Source organism: Azolla caroliniana, unplaced genomic scaffold (assembly GCF_043228905.1).
Source record: "Azolla caroliniana isolate FFs.n. ecotype wild unplaced genomic scaffold, voAzoCaro1.0.p SCAF_3, whole genome shotgun sequence".
NCBI classification, from domain to species: Eukaryota; Viridiplantae; Streptophyta; class Polypodiopsida; order Salviniales; family Salviniaceae; genus Azolla; species Azolla caroliniana.
The window spans coordinates 23,106,903-23,121,281 of NW_028230438.1; the positions used below are offsets into that span (position 1 = coordinate 23,106,903).

Here is a 14,379-nt window from a genome sequence, read left to right on the forward strand (position 1 = left end):
GTTTATGGGTTTTTATAGAACAATGACTAACAAGACATTGTCAAGGGAGCACAACGTTATGTAAATTACCATTTAAATTACTTTCAGATACAAAGCAGAAGAGCAAAACGCTCTCATTATTTTCAGATACAAATCACAAGAACAAAACGATCTCATTGTTTTCAGATATAAATCACAAGAACAAATGGCTCTCATTATTTTCAAATACAAAGCACAAGAGCAAGATGCTCTCATTATTTTTAAATACAAAGCACATCACAAGCAAAACATAGATACAAAGTGCATCTCGAGCATAACGCTCTTCCTATTTTTGGATACAAGTGAGTTATATGCATGGATTGATCGAGGAATGATATCATTATATAAACGTTTACGATAGGATGATTTTTTCAATTAGTTGAAGCCAACAAACCAAAAAACCCATGGGGACACTACAGTCCAATATGTACATAATGCCTACTCACTCACATAACATAAGGAAAACAAGACAATATTGGGGCTACCTTACCCTACCGAGGACGCAGATTGGTGTTCTTTGTGGTGCTGGTCGCATAGCCATGCGACGTGATCACTCCCGTCTGCGTTCCTGATGTTGGCACGCTTGAGGAGGAACTTCTGGGCTATGTTCTGCTCGGTCAGGCCTCCCTTGTCCCTCAATATGTCCGACAATAGCTCCTGCCAATCTTCGGAAGCCTCGAATTGATGTTTATCCGTAATGGTGGGCAGCGAGGGATAGTTTTTCCCCACACTGAGCTGGGGAACCAAATTAGGCAGAAAACTGCCTGCAGAGGGAGCAAAGATGTTTATGCCAACCATAGCAGCTATGGTCAAGACATTGAGGACCACATTCACATAAGGAATGGCTTTCTGCAGTTCCTCTGACTGCCAGTCGATGATAATGCCCGGCTGCTCTTCCACTCGGTGCGTACGTTCCCCGCCCAACTCACAGCCGAGCTCTATCCGCAGAGCCCCATAATGGTGCCCCAACAATGATGTCACCAGCTTCCTTGTGTTGCCGACACCATCAGTGGTGAGGAAGACCATCCGCGGTAGGTGCTTCGACCCCAGCAATTCGTTCTCCACCGAGAATTTCAATAGCTTGTCGATATGCTTCGTTATCTTGCTCACAACTTCGCTCCTTAGATCAACGACTCCTTTGTGTATCTCAATTACCTTCCTGTTCATCTCATCCATCTTCTCATCCAGCCTGCTTATCCCTGCGTGAAGGGAGTCAAATTGTTGATATATATATTGTAGATAGCGCTTCCACTCAATAGTGATTGCCGTTGCCATTGCCTTGCTAGATTGTACCTCCACTCCATCTCCTGACATTTGATCCCCTAGCACCAGCATGCTGCCAGTTCTACAGTGCAGCATCTTTCTTGAATCCATCGATTTGAAGACATTCTCTGCGGCTTTATGTTGATGTTGACGTTCCCTCAATTCAGTAACTTTTTCCTCCCCCACTACTTCTGTACCTGATAGTTTATTGCTCGTATCCCCCAACCAGTCTTGGTACAACATGACGATCTTCATGTAATTCTCATATCCAAGGAGTTCAATTAAAGAAGTCTCCTTGGAAACACTGTTATGCTTTGTTTGATTCCAAACATGATTGCACAACCTTGGTGTGCCATGCTCCAGATGATCTCTTAGCTGTCGTCTCAAACACTTCATTTCTACACATTGATCTTCTCTATCTTGTGCCATTGATGGGTCATACAAAGTGTCCGGCCGTATAGCACTTTCAATCAACCTAACCCCTTGGATTCCGCTAGGTTGGGCACATACTTTAATCAGAGTGTTGATAACGTGCTCCACTGTGTAAGCTAAGGTCATGGACATGCCCTCTTGACTTTTGGTCGATGCTCGAGCTAATACATCGATCACATTATTTGCTTTTGCATTACAGAAAACCACGATGATCTCCACACATGGCTGGCAAATATGTATAAAATCTTTTCCAAGTTTTACATTAACATCACACTCTTGAAATGCATTGTTAAAGAGGACCTGAATCCTTGGAAACAAACCTGGTGTAAGAAAGTTGAGGTCTTTGTTCTCACACTCTAGCCTTCTACCCATGTATGTATACTCAACGTTATCATCGGTAAAGGATGCTAATTTCCATTCGAGTTGTTCCAAACCCACATATTCTTCGACATCTGACAATGTGGTTGGTATAAAGAGATGTTCCTCATCATGTGTTGACATGCCATGGTCAACATTAGAGACTTTGGAACATAGATGCAGTGCTTTCATCCAATCTACCAATACGGGCTCGTCTCCAGCTTGCAAGTTGGTAATGGATTCGAGCTTCTTCTTCAGGAAAGCACAAGAAGTGAATCCTTGGATTTTCAAGGTTCTCTTAGACGACGTACAGTCGGGAAAATAAATGAGACTTCCCATAATCTGACTACAGAACCAATTGGGATCGAGAACAATGTATTCAACATTGTTTGCATATATGATAGCTCCAGAGTCGTTTAAGGTCAAGGCGACTGTTTTTAGTTTGGCTTTATCCATGAGAATGGGATGCCGAGCTACGCAAACATCATGGAATGTTGACCAGGGAATGATTCGTTTATTTGACGTCTTCAGATGCTTCGATAGATCTTGGCTTACCTTTGTGCAAATGTCATACACCTGGATACCTTTGAGCATCTCCTTGGCTTCCTCGAAAATGCATTCTAGTACAGCTTTGACACGCTGATCACTCTTTCTCGCATCCACCTCAAATGTATTGCATATGTCAATGACCTCTTTAAATTCAGATCGGAATGAATTGATTGGGATTTTGAGAGCATCTGAGAGGAGCTCTATTTGATCAGCACGTGTTAATACGACGATCACTTTAAGGGTGACATTAGATTGGCGGCTTTTGGAGGCGAGGAACTTGAGCCAATACCTGAAGTTGTCTTCAAATTCCTTGATTCCTTTCATTTTACCCTTCCTGCTTTTCTCATCATGAATGGGACTCCACACAAACATGAACAGGGAGGGAGCTTGATAAGAGGTTGTTCCTACCTCTGGAAACATGCAATCATGGAATGCGTGGAATTCCTGTTGGCCGGCCATGTCCCACAGAGACAATCGGATCCCGTCTTTTCTGATGGCCCGAACTTCAATTCCTCGTGTGCGATTGGGCTTGACATGTCCACAGGTTAGGAACGATTTCAGCTTATCTCTCTTTCGTGCATGGACGGAATGCATGCTGGATAGGAGGGTGGTCTTCCCTGAAACAATAAAACAATGGAAGTTAGGTTACTATATAATAGCCAGAATTAAAGAGAGAGAGAGATTAGGTAAGGTAAGTCTAATGTATTTAGAGAAAGAAATTGCCTGCATATGGATCTCCGCATATGAACAGTGGAATGGATGTTGCGGTAACTTTCTCAAGGTCTCCCAACATGAATAGGCGCTGGTTCTTCAAGAGCTGGGCTTCCACTGCAGGATCCATGGAAGTAACGCCCACCATCGCTGCAACACCTCCACGCATTCATCAGTCATGTGGCAGAGCTGCAGGGACAGATGGTGGAGCCCCATGCTTCTCTGGAGTGCTTTCAAAAGATCATAAATCTTGTCGCCATAGTTGGTGATGAGCAGGCTCTTCGGGCCGGCCGCTTCATCACCGCCTGCAGCAGCAGCAGCCACACATAGAGCCGACTTCTCGTCTTCATTGAGGCCCAGATTCAGCAGGTGAACAGCTCCGCCACTGAATTTGGCGGCGTCTCGGAGGTACTCTACTCTTCGCCGCCTCGGACATCCCCCCGCTCCCAAATCCAGCATTATGTCTCTGCTCCCCCACTCCCATTCTCTCTCGGTCGTACCATAATCGAGTCGTATTATATACTCCACTTTCTTGCTTCCGATGAGGAAGAGGTTCTCTACCTTCCTTGCATCAATTAGATCAGAGAGCTGGTGACTAGACTTCCTCATACCATTCAGAGCTGTGCTAGATTTCTCACAAGCTTCCTGTAGGTAATTAGAGTTCCAATGCTTGCTCATGTAATGGTGAGGTGGCGGAAGCTTGATCTGCTCCTCCTGGCATGTGTATTCTGAATGATTAGCCATTTTTTCAAACTGCAGAAGAAAGGTCACCACGAGTTGGAATGATGAGCACTGGCGGATATACTTCGATATTGATATGTTATAGATGCAAAATAAGGTAAACTAATCAATCAGATTAGCTATGAAAATAGATTAATTACATGGGAGTTAATGCATCATTTCTAATACACACACACACACACACATTGAAGGGGGGAGATTGAGCTCTGAAACACATAATTATTGATAGAAAAGGGAGGGGGAGACTAAGTCTACACACACGCATTAACGTTGTGGTTTAATAGCCCTAACATGTAAAGCGAGAATTTGAAGCTTACAAAGAAGACTTTATATAGATATAGATTAATTACGCCATATATTATGTGAGTTTTATATAGGATGCCTTATGTCTTTTTCAACCTATGATAGACATACATACATACATACAGTCCCAAAGTCTTTGTATCTATCTTTTGATACTGCCCAGTTGAAGACCTTTTAATACTGATTGGACCTTTTGACTGTGATCGATTTGGACTTTTGCAATCATTGGCAATGGTGTGGTCTAACCGGAATGCAGTCAATTATATTATAAGACCAATATGAGACTATTACTGTTATTATTATACCATATTTGTCGTCCACTCATTGCCTCATCCATTACAGTGGTATGCGGTTTCTTCTAGAGTCAATGGCTGCCTATAATTCATCACAACTTGTAATCCAATGATGATGTGCTCTCTCTAATACCCTATTTTGTTGTACACCAATTGTCTCATGGGGCAAATTTGGCCTTCAGAAGATGTTAATATGTCTTTCTCTCTTTCTTCCTTCTAATGTTAATAATATCCTGTTTCTGGATCGAATAATGAATGATATAAATGCAAAATAACGTAATGTAATCAATCGGATTAGCTGTGATTCGCTTTGACACTTCCTTAATCAATCCGGGCATCCATGTGGAAGACTAATGGAATAACTAGAGTGTGGCATTAATTTGTTATAATAAATTGTGACTGATGAGCTATATATAATTAGTGAAGGATCAAAACCATTACCATGTGGTTCAAAGCCCCCTAGTTTTCGACATCTATACATTTGCTCAAATTACATTAGGCTTAAAGAAGACAACTTCACGTTTTAAAAAAGGTTACCCCAAAGTAGAAAGTAAATAAAAATATTAAGTATATGAACCCCTATAACATTATCGAAACATGCTTTCTTTCTCTCGCACATTTATTGCCATTGTTAGACTTAACCATACCATACGCAATGATGGAGTCTAAACACTTTGATACCATGCTCTTATCGAAACATGCTTTCCGTGCATATTTATCGGCACTGTTATATCCCAAAAACACAGTTAGACTTAACATAGACAAGTACATGCGATGGAGATGAAACACGGGACAAAATGCTCTTATATTATATTAAAGCCACGTTTGGTACACTTACGCAATGCCAACTAGCAAGGGGTTCCCTGTAGATCTTATTATCTGTCGCTCTGATATTCTTGCAGATGTAAGTGAGTTGTATAGTAAAAAATACAAAATTAACTGTAAGTCAACTATATGATTTCATAACTCAAAGTCAACGCTCATTATTGGAGGAATCATAAATTCTCAAGCTCAATGTGTTTTTCCATGTTCACTTTTGAAACAAACCCCAAATGATTATAGAAAGTAAATAAGATATTAAGTATATGGACCCCTATAATATTATAGAAACATGCTTTCTAAATTCTCTCGCCATTGTTAGACATAATACACAACAACCATACACGATGGAGACTAAACACTTGACATAATGTTGTTACAGACACATGCTTTGTAAGTTCTCTTCCAAATTTATTGGCATTGTTAGACTTAATACACACAACCATACACGATGGAGACTAAGCACTTGACATAATGCTCTTATAGAAACAAGCTTCCTAAGTTCTCTTGCACATTTATCATCATTGTTAGACTTAATACAGACAAGCATACACAATGGAGACCAGTAAACACTTGACATAATGCTCTTATAGAAACATGTTTTCGAAGTTCTCTTCCACATTTATCGCAATTGTTAGACTTTCCCAAAACACGGTTATACTTAACATAGACAAGCACATGCGATGGAGACTAAACATGGGACAAAATTCTCTTATATTAATTCAACGCAAGTGTGGTGCACTTAAGTGGTCCCAATTTGTAAGGGACCACAAACAGAGTCGGAACAATCCTGAGTAGCCCTAAGGAGTCATAAGCAGAGTTGGGACAATCTTGAGAAAACCCAAACTATGCCTTATTTGAAAGTGGGAATGGGCCCCTTGATGAGTCCTAGACAGTTTGAAGACTATGTCCTGTTGGATCATATCAACAACACCTAAGACACAAATTGGCCCATGAGACAATTGGTTTAAAACAAGAAAGGGTTGTTTACCTAACCATTGAAAATAAATATAAAATAAAATGGAACTTAAACTAAAAGAGTTCTAGTATTGTACAAAACATGGTATCATGTAACATATTCTAGAAAGGAAATGACTTTGTACTAGGTTTAGTTTCATTTCCATCCAAGTCGTCAAAGGGTTTCAATGTGGGTGTGCCGCTTGATACCTCAACCATAGCTTCTAGGCGGTGTACCTCACGTTCCCTTAGCTTTTGGATTGCATCTACACCATGTGAAGTTCCTTTGAAACCCCACCTCTGAGGGCATTTGGTTCTTCTTTCGTTTTTTGCTTTAGCATGGGAGAGGCCGAGTGGCGTAGCTATTGCAACATTGATCCTCTCCCCCTATCCTTGAAAACATTTACTTGTTACATGTTGGTGATATTAGAAAGGTTATTGTTAACATTTTGTAGCTTATTCTCTCGATGTTTTTTTAGCTCTACGATATATCTACCTAATTTCTTTGTATTTTTAGTATCTAATAGTTTGGAGAGGGTGGGAGAGGGGCCGAGTATTTCATAGTATTTTTCCATTATCTCGGTGTAAGTTGGACACTTGCATGTAAAGTGATAGTCATCCTCTATATCCATGCGACAAAATCTACATATCCTTTCCTCTCTCGGGAGTCCATTACTATGATCATTTTCAACCTGAAGTTGGTGAGATGATATTCGAAGTTGTCCAATGGCAACCTTTAGTGCATTTGGTAAGAATGTCTCTAGATATTTTGGTTGTGTAATAAAACCTAACTTAGAGAATTGCATGAAGTGTTCCTTATAGTACAACATATTACATGGGAACAGTTCTTGTGGGTTGATTCATTTATATCGAGTGTAAATTTGCCATACTTCTTGGCGTATTATTTTATTACGGTGTTCTGATGTGGCGTGTCCAGTGTGAGAAAATGTGAAAATGTGAGGTCGCACGCACATTCACAACGTAGTATAAATATGAAAAAATTAGGTTGCATTCAAAATTTACCTATGTCTTACTAACATCAGGCTACGTAGAGTACAACAACGTCTTCCTATGGGTATTTTACTGTCCATTGTAAAGATGTTCCAAGTATGAAAGGCGCAACTGGAAGACATGTTATTGGTTGGATGAAAAATTACTTCAAGGTAAATTGTGTAGTAATGTCTACTACCGTTAGGATGCACCACTTTGATAATTACACACGTCAGAAAGTATATGATGTCCATAGATCAGAAATGTTGATATCATGTGATAAATACATCACATACAACCAGTTCACAAGATTGTGGACAATATGGTTTACAAACGTTATTATTCCGTGGAACGTACGGATGGGGTATTGTTTAATTTGTGCAAACCTTAAAAGCATGCCTAAACGTGCGAAGACAACAAAGGAAAAGGATATGATGTCCATATATCAGAAATGTTGATATCATGTGATAAATACATCAAATACAACCAGTTCACAAGATTGTGGACAATATGGTTTACAAACGTTATTATTCCGTGGAACGTACGGATGGGGTATTGTTTAATTTGTGCAAACCTTAAAAGCATGCCTAAACGTGCGAAGACAACAAAGGAAAAGGATATGATGTCCATATATCAGAAATGTTGATATCATGTGATAAATACATCACATACAACCAGTTCACAAGATTGTGGACAATATGGTTTACAAACGTTATTATTCCGTGGAACGTACGGATGGGGTATTGTTTAGTTTGTGAAAACCTTAAAAGCATGCCTAAACGTGCGAAGACAACAAAGGAAAAGGATATGAGTAAGAAGTTATTAAAGTGAGCATCGTCAAGTACAATCTTTAAAGGAAATGCGTCACAGAGATAAGTCTTTGAAGAGTCTTGAATAATACATGTGCTTAATGATCGATCGTATGGACCAGAAGAAGTCGTGTTTACCTCACATGTGGGGGCTTCCCAAAGACATCAAGGATGAGTGCCTTGTTCAAATGCACTTGGTGGGATGCTTGGGTTATAATGAGTCAGTTGAGGTCTTCATTACTTACCTGAATGGCCACAATGACCCTAACCTAATTGTTACAATGATTCAAAGGGTTTTGATATCTTCGGGCCAATAGTTCCCCCTTGTTCTCTACATTCAATTGGACAATATCGAAAGACAGAACACAAATTCAACTATCTTCGGATATTTGAGTATGTTGGTGAACCAAGGATTGTTTAGAAAAGTGAAGGTCAATTTATTTTTGGTTGGCCACACACATCATCATATAGATAAGAAGTTTAGCACATTCTCTATACAATTGTCTCGATATGATGTTTTCACATTACCAAAACTATTTGATGTTATTTGTCATGCATACACACCACGACCAAAAGTGTTACACTTGAAGGAGACATATGACTTTAAGAGATATATATCAGATTGGGGGAACGGGAATGCTAAAATGCTCACCCAATTAAACAATATAAGCTTCAATCACATTTTCTTAATAAAGAAAAATGATACAAGTAGTTCTACACTTTTGTACGCAAAGCAATATTAATCTTCGACAAAATGGGAACCTGAAGGCGGTTGCTAGTTCTTACTTTGTATGCCTTCTACAATAGTTTGTGGAGCAAAACAAATGCTAATTGAGACCAAACGATAACTACACATTCAGTTGGTAGAAGAACAAAAATAATTATGGTTCCAAACCTTAATGGAAAAAAAGGAAGCATATTGAGGCAGCAAAGAAATATGCCGCACAACAAGACACATCATGTTGGGATGTTTTTTTTAGTGATCATATAGGAATTATTGATAACTATGTATCTGATGATAATTGGAGTTTGGAAATGCCATTCACATAGTCTCTACAACACGATAGTGTAAATAAATCTCCACATCATGCAACTAATGCGATTAATGATAGTTTGGTCCATTCACAATAAAGAGACATTTATGTGGGACCAAGGATGATCAAAGTAGATGAAGGAAGCTAGGTGGCAAGGCAACTTGCAAGAGATTGAGGCTGGGATGTTGATTGCTACACCTGTTGAGGACAATGAGCTAGGCCACCAATTTTGGATCGGTAAAATTCTAGACATGGTGCTGCATGATATAGGAAACACGATCAAGTCTATAAAAGTGGATTGGTACAACGCTAGAAGCAGAACTGCGTTTACAGGCAAGTATACACTGGAGATGATGGAATTCCCAAGAAAAGAGGAAATAGGAAGAGGGAGCCAAATATTCGTAACACTTCAACCCTTTACATCTCTGATGTGGATATCATTGTCGATGACTTCATGCTTACAAAAGCTGGACGTTTATGGAAGTCAAGAATCGATATAATAAAAGAAAATTTACCCGCTCTAGAAGGTGGCTTGAGTTGAAGGCGAATGAGATCTGATGCACATAATCTAAAGTCACAACATTTGGTTTATTACGAAGACTATGCATCGAATGGTACATCCGAGGATGACGAGGAGGAATCCACATTATATATTAGCTATAGTGATTCTCTATAAAGGAATGATCATGAATGTATTTTTGGTTGTTAAGTGTAACTACCTTCCGCTTCTAACAAACCTAGTAATATAAAAGCGGGTATTTTGCATTCTTTCTATTCTTATGAATATCATTTCTCAAAAATAACATTGGTTATAAATTTCCTGATATAAATTGAGAATGTAAATTTTTGAAATTGCCCTTTATTTATGTATTTTCAAATCACAAAAATGGTGGATTTTTAACCTTTTCCATAGTATATACGAGAATGTATAATACTAGTATCAATGTGAAAATGTACTAAAATCAAACGGAATATTCCGTATCCTTCCATTTATGCACCATCCCTCTAGTTGTGAACGCGAGCGTGTTCTATGGATATGGTTATGACAAGGTTAAGGGAAAGGACGAGGGTAAGAGTGAGACTGGAGATGATGATTATAAGGAATTATGTGTTTTAGTATTCCTTGGTTTTCTTCATGATGGACTCTATAAGGGTTTCATAAAATCTAATGGTGACATTCATGAGGACTTCCATAATAAAAATAAAATAGGGGGTTGTGATGATGACGATGCTCTACAAAAATATGGCAATGATGATATGGGTTTGGATAATGAAAAGAAGGGTATAAGTGAGGATAATCTAGGATATGTTAAGATTATTATGGATGTGTATAATGATAATGTTTATGTTGTGCATGTGTATGGAAAGGATGAGATTAGGGATATTGAGGATAATCTAGAAAATTTTAAGATGATTTGGATGTTTATAATGATAAGGTTGATGTTGTGAGTGTGCGTGGGAAGCATGTAGTGTGGTCGCTTAAGGAGCTAGAGGTTAGTATGCACTTGTAGAATGGAATATTAAGGCTAGTCAACGTTGGTATTCGGATTGGGCCTTGGGAAGGCAAACATGGGACGAGTAAAGGAAGTTTGATGACCCAGGAGATGGTCGGGACGAAGGCGGCACATGTACGATGCGTGAAGGGTTATGCTTAGGAGGAGAAAATAGGGCCATGACAATCGGTCATGGAAATGCAATGAACGGGCAAAGGATATGGTGGATTGGATAGTGACATTGTTTCGTGTTCGAGTATGGTCATCTAGAACATTAGACAATATGATGACCTTGTCTAGAACAATTGTGCACTCTGTGTACGTGAAGAAGTACGAAGACAAATATCAATGAAGCTTGAACAAAAAACACGCACAGAGAGAGAAAACCAAAAGGCATACAATACGACTTGTATTATTAAGAACTAGGTAGTACAACAACATACTGACAAAGAGTTTACAAAGTTAGCTATATACTAATCAAACTAGGGCAACTGCCCTTTATGCTATTTACAAGAATAGCCTAGCCTAGTTTTTCTAATGGGGTAATGGGAATATGTCCATTATATTACTGTATGCGACACTCCCCATAATGTGAAGTTGCAACTTGTTTGCCATACTAGCAGTGCACGTAGAATTGTGGTAGGTGAAGGATAATTTCGGGATATAGCCGGTTATCGATAGATGCATGATGTTGGCTTTGTTAAGATGACACAAGGATGACACCGGAATATCAACCAATAATAAGTGGCCCTCTTTGAGGGTGACATACAATGGGTACAATGAATGTACCTTTAGCCCTCAAGCAAGCAGGACGATCCATCTATGGAGTGTCCACCCTCTTGAAGAGAAGCCAACACGAATGTCTTCTTCATCTAGTTGTCTCATTTGTGGGATCAAGGACATGTCGAACATTGTGTTATATCAAAGTAGAACCACTCGGCAGGTTGAGTTCTATGGTGTGGATTCCTACTATGGCACAATGTTGAGAGTTTTTGGCTCGAACTGAGTCAGAATGCCGAGCCGAGTATTGTTGAAACTCAGATCGGTGAGGGGGCACATGATATGACGCACCCAAGTCGAGAAGCCATGTTGTGAATTCTTCACTCATGTACAAAACTTCTGATTTGACCGAATTCTTAATTAACTGAATGTTTGGGTCGTCGGATAGAATTTTGGCTGAAGAGTCGACAAAAATAACCTCTTCCTGTCGCTTGCCCTTTTGCTCCGATCTTTGAGCTTTTCCATTCTTGTCTTTGAGGGTACAACATTCAATCTTAATGTGTTTAGGTTTCTTGTTGTAGTTGCATGTTCGGATGCCCCTGGACTGACTAAAGGCTCTCGCCGAACTTCTTCCAGAAGTAGGAGAGATTAGGCTCCCAAATCCAGCATTATGTCTCTTCTCGCCCACTCCCATTCTCTACCGGTCATAGCATAATCGAGTCGTATTACATACTCCACTTTCTTGCTACCGATAAGGAAGAGGTTCTTGTTAAATGACTTTAATTAATTTTTGTGGTTTATGAAAAGCCACGTCTCTCATCGGCATGAAGTATATATAAAGGCCCATGCATGCATCATTATCATGCAAAAGTTAGTGAAGTGAGGGCAACATATATAAAGGCCCATGCATGCATCATTATCATGCAAAAGTTAGTGAAGTGAGGGCAATATATATAAAGGCCCATGCATGCATCATTATCATGCAAAAGTTAGTGAAGTGAGGGTTATATATATATAAAGGCAGCCTTAGTCATTTAAAAAAGCATGACTACCAAGAGTTATAGGCTTGTAAGATTTGAGACAATTAGAGAGTTGGGAAACACCATTTTAGAGAGTTCTTGTGAGAGAATTGTGAGGTTATTCTCTTGGGTGTTGGGTTTAATTAGAGAATAATTTCTCTAATTGTTGTAAACTCTCTATTACATTTTCTTATAGTGGAATCACTCTCCTTTCTGTGGACGTAGGCTAATTTAACCGAACCACGTAAATACTCGTGTCATTTATTTCTCCGCTCCTATAATATTATATTATTGTTTTCTATTTCATCTAATGTACTATTTGATCTGAGTGTCATCCTAACAGTTCTCTACCTGCGTGGTGGCATCAATCAGATCAGAGAGTTGATGACTAGACTTCCTCATACCATTCAGAGTTGTGCTAGATTTGTCACAAGCCTTCCTGTAGGTAATTAGAGTTCCAATGCTTGCTCATGTAGTGGTGAGCTGGCGGAAGCTTGATCTGCTCCTCCCGGCATGTGTATTTTGAATGATTAGCCATTTTTTCAAACTACAGAAGAAAGGTCACCACGAGTTGGAACGATGAGCACTGGCGGATATACTTCGATATTGATATGTTATAGATGCAAAATAAGGTAAACTAATAAATAAGATTAGCTGTGAAAATAGATTAATTACATGGGACTGAATGCATCATTTCCAACACACGGACATTGGTTGAAGGGGGCAGATTTAGCTCTAAAACACATAATTATTGATGGAAAAGGGAGGGGGAGACTAAGTCTACATACATGCATTAACGTTGTTGTTTAATAGCCGTAACATGTAAAGCGAGAATTAGAAGCTAACAAAGAAGACTTTATATAGATATAGATTAATTACGCCATACATTATGTGAGTTTTATATAAGAAGCCTTATGTCTTTTTCAACCTATGATAGACATACATACAGTCCCAAAGTCTTTGTATCTATCTTTGGATACTACCCAATTGAAGACCTTTCAATACTGATTGGACCTTTTGACTGTGATCGATTTGGAATTTTGCAATCATTGGCAATGGTGTGGTCTAACCGGAATGCAGTCAATTATATAATAAGGCCAATATGAGACTATTATTGTTATTATTAAACGATATTTCTCATCCACACATTGCCTCATCTATTACAGTGGTACGCGGTTTCTTCTAGAGTCAATGGCTGCCTATAATTCATCATAACTTGTAATCCAATGATGATGTGCTCTCTCTAATACCCTATTTTGTTATACTCCAATTGTCTCATGGTGCAATTTTGGCCTTAGAAGACGTTAATATATCTTTCTCTCTTTCTTCCTTCTAATGTTAATAATACCCTCCTCATCTTGTTGTCATCGCCAGTAATCAGCTAATATAGCACTCATAAATAAAGGATAGATCAAGAAGCCTTGTAATCCACCCCATAATCATTCATTGTGCTAGTCTCTAGAGAGAGGCAACTAGGGGTGAGCCATACTCGCTTAGAGATTTCTCATAGGTAATTTGAATCCCCATACTCGCTGATATAGTGATGAGGTGGCGAAAGCTTGATTTGCTCCTAGGACGCAGCCACTTCATCCCTAATAATGTCATTGCATTGGATTCTAAATGATTAGGCATATTAAAGTGCATATGTGAATATAGGCATGAATTTGTCGTAATAATTTGGACTGATGAGCTATATATCTATCTATATATATAATTAGTCATGGAGCATAACTGCAATGCAATTAAAATTATCACTAATTCTCTTATGTTCCAACCTCCCCTTTCCTACAATATCTATGTACTTGCACACTAATCAGTAGATTAGACTTTAGCGAAGAGCTTGTTAGAATATTAACATATTAATATTAAAA

The 14,379-nt window shown here is 39.0% G+C and overlaps 1 protein-coding gene across 1 annotated transcript; it reads right to left on the minus strand.

The window, feature by feature from the left end:
- Positions 1-504: 504 nt before the first annotated feature.
- LOC147866678 (protein TORNADO 1-like) lies at positions 505-3,078 on the minus strand. Its single transcript, XM_087316769.1, has one exon. It carries the CDS (start codon positions 3,076-3,078, stop codon positions 505-507), a length of 2,574 nt encoding a protein of 857 aa, XP_087172895.1.
- Positions 3,079-14,379: the final 11,301 nt, after the last annotated feature.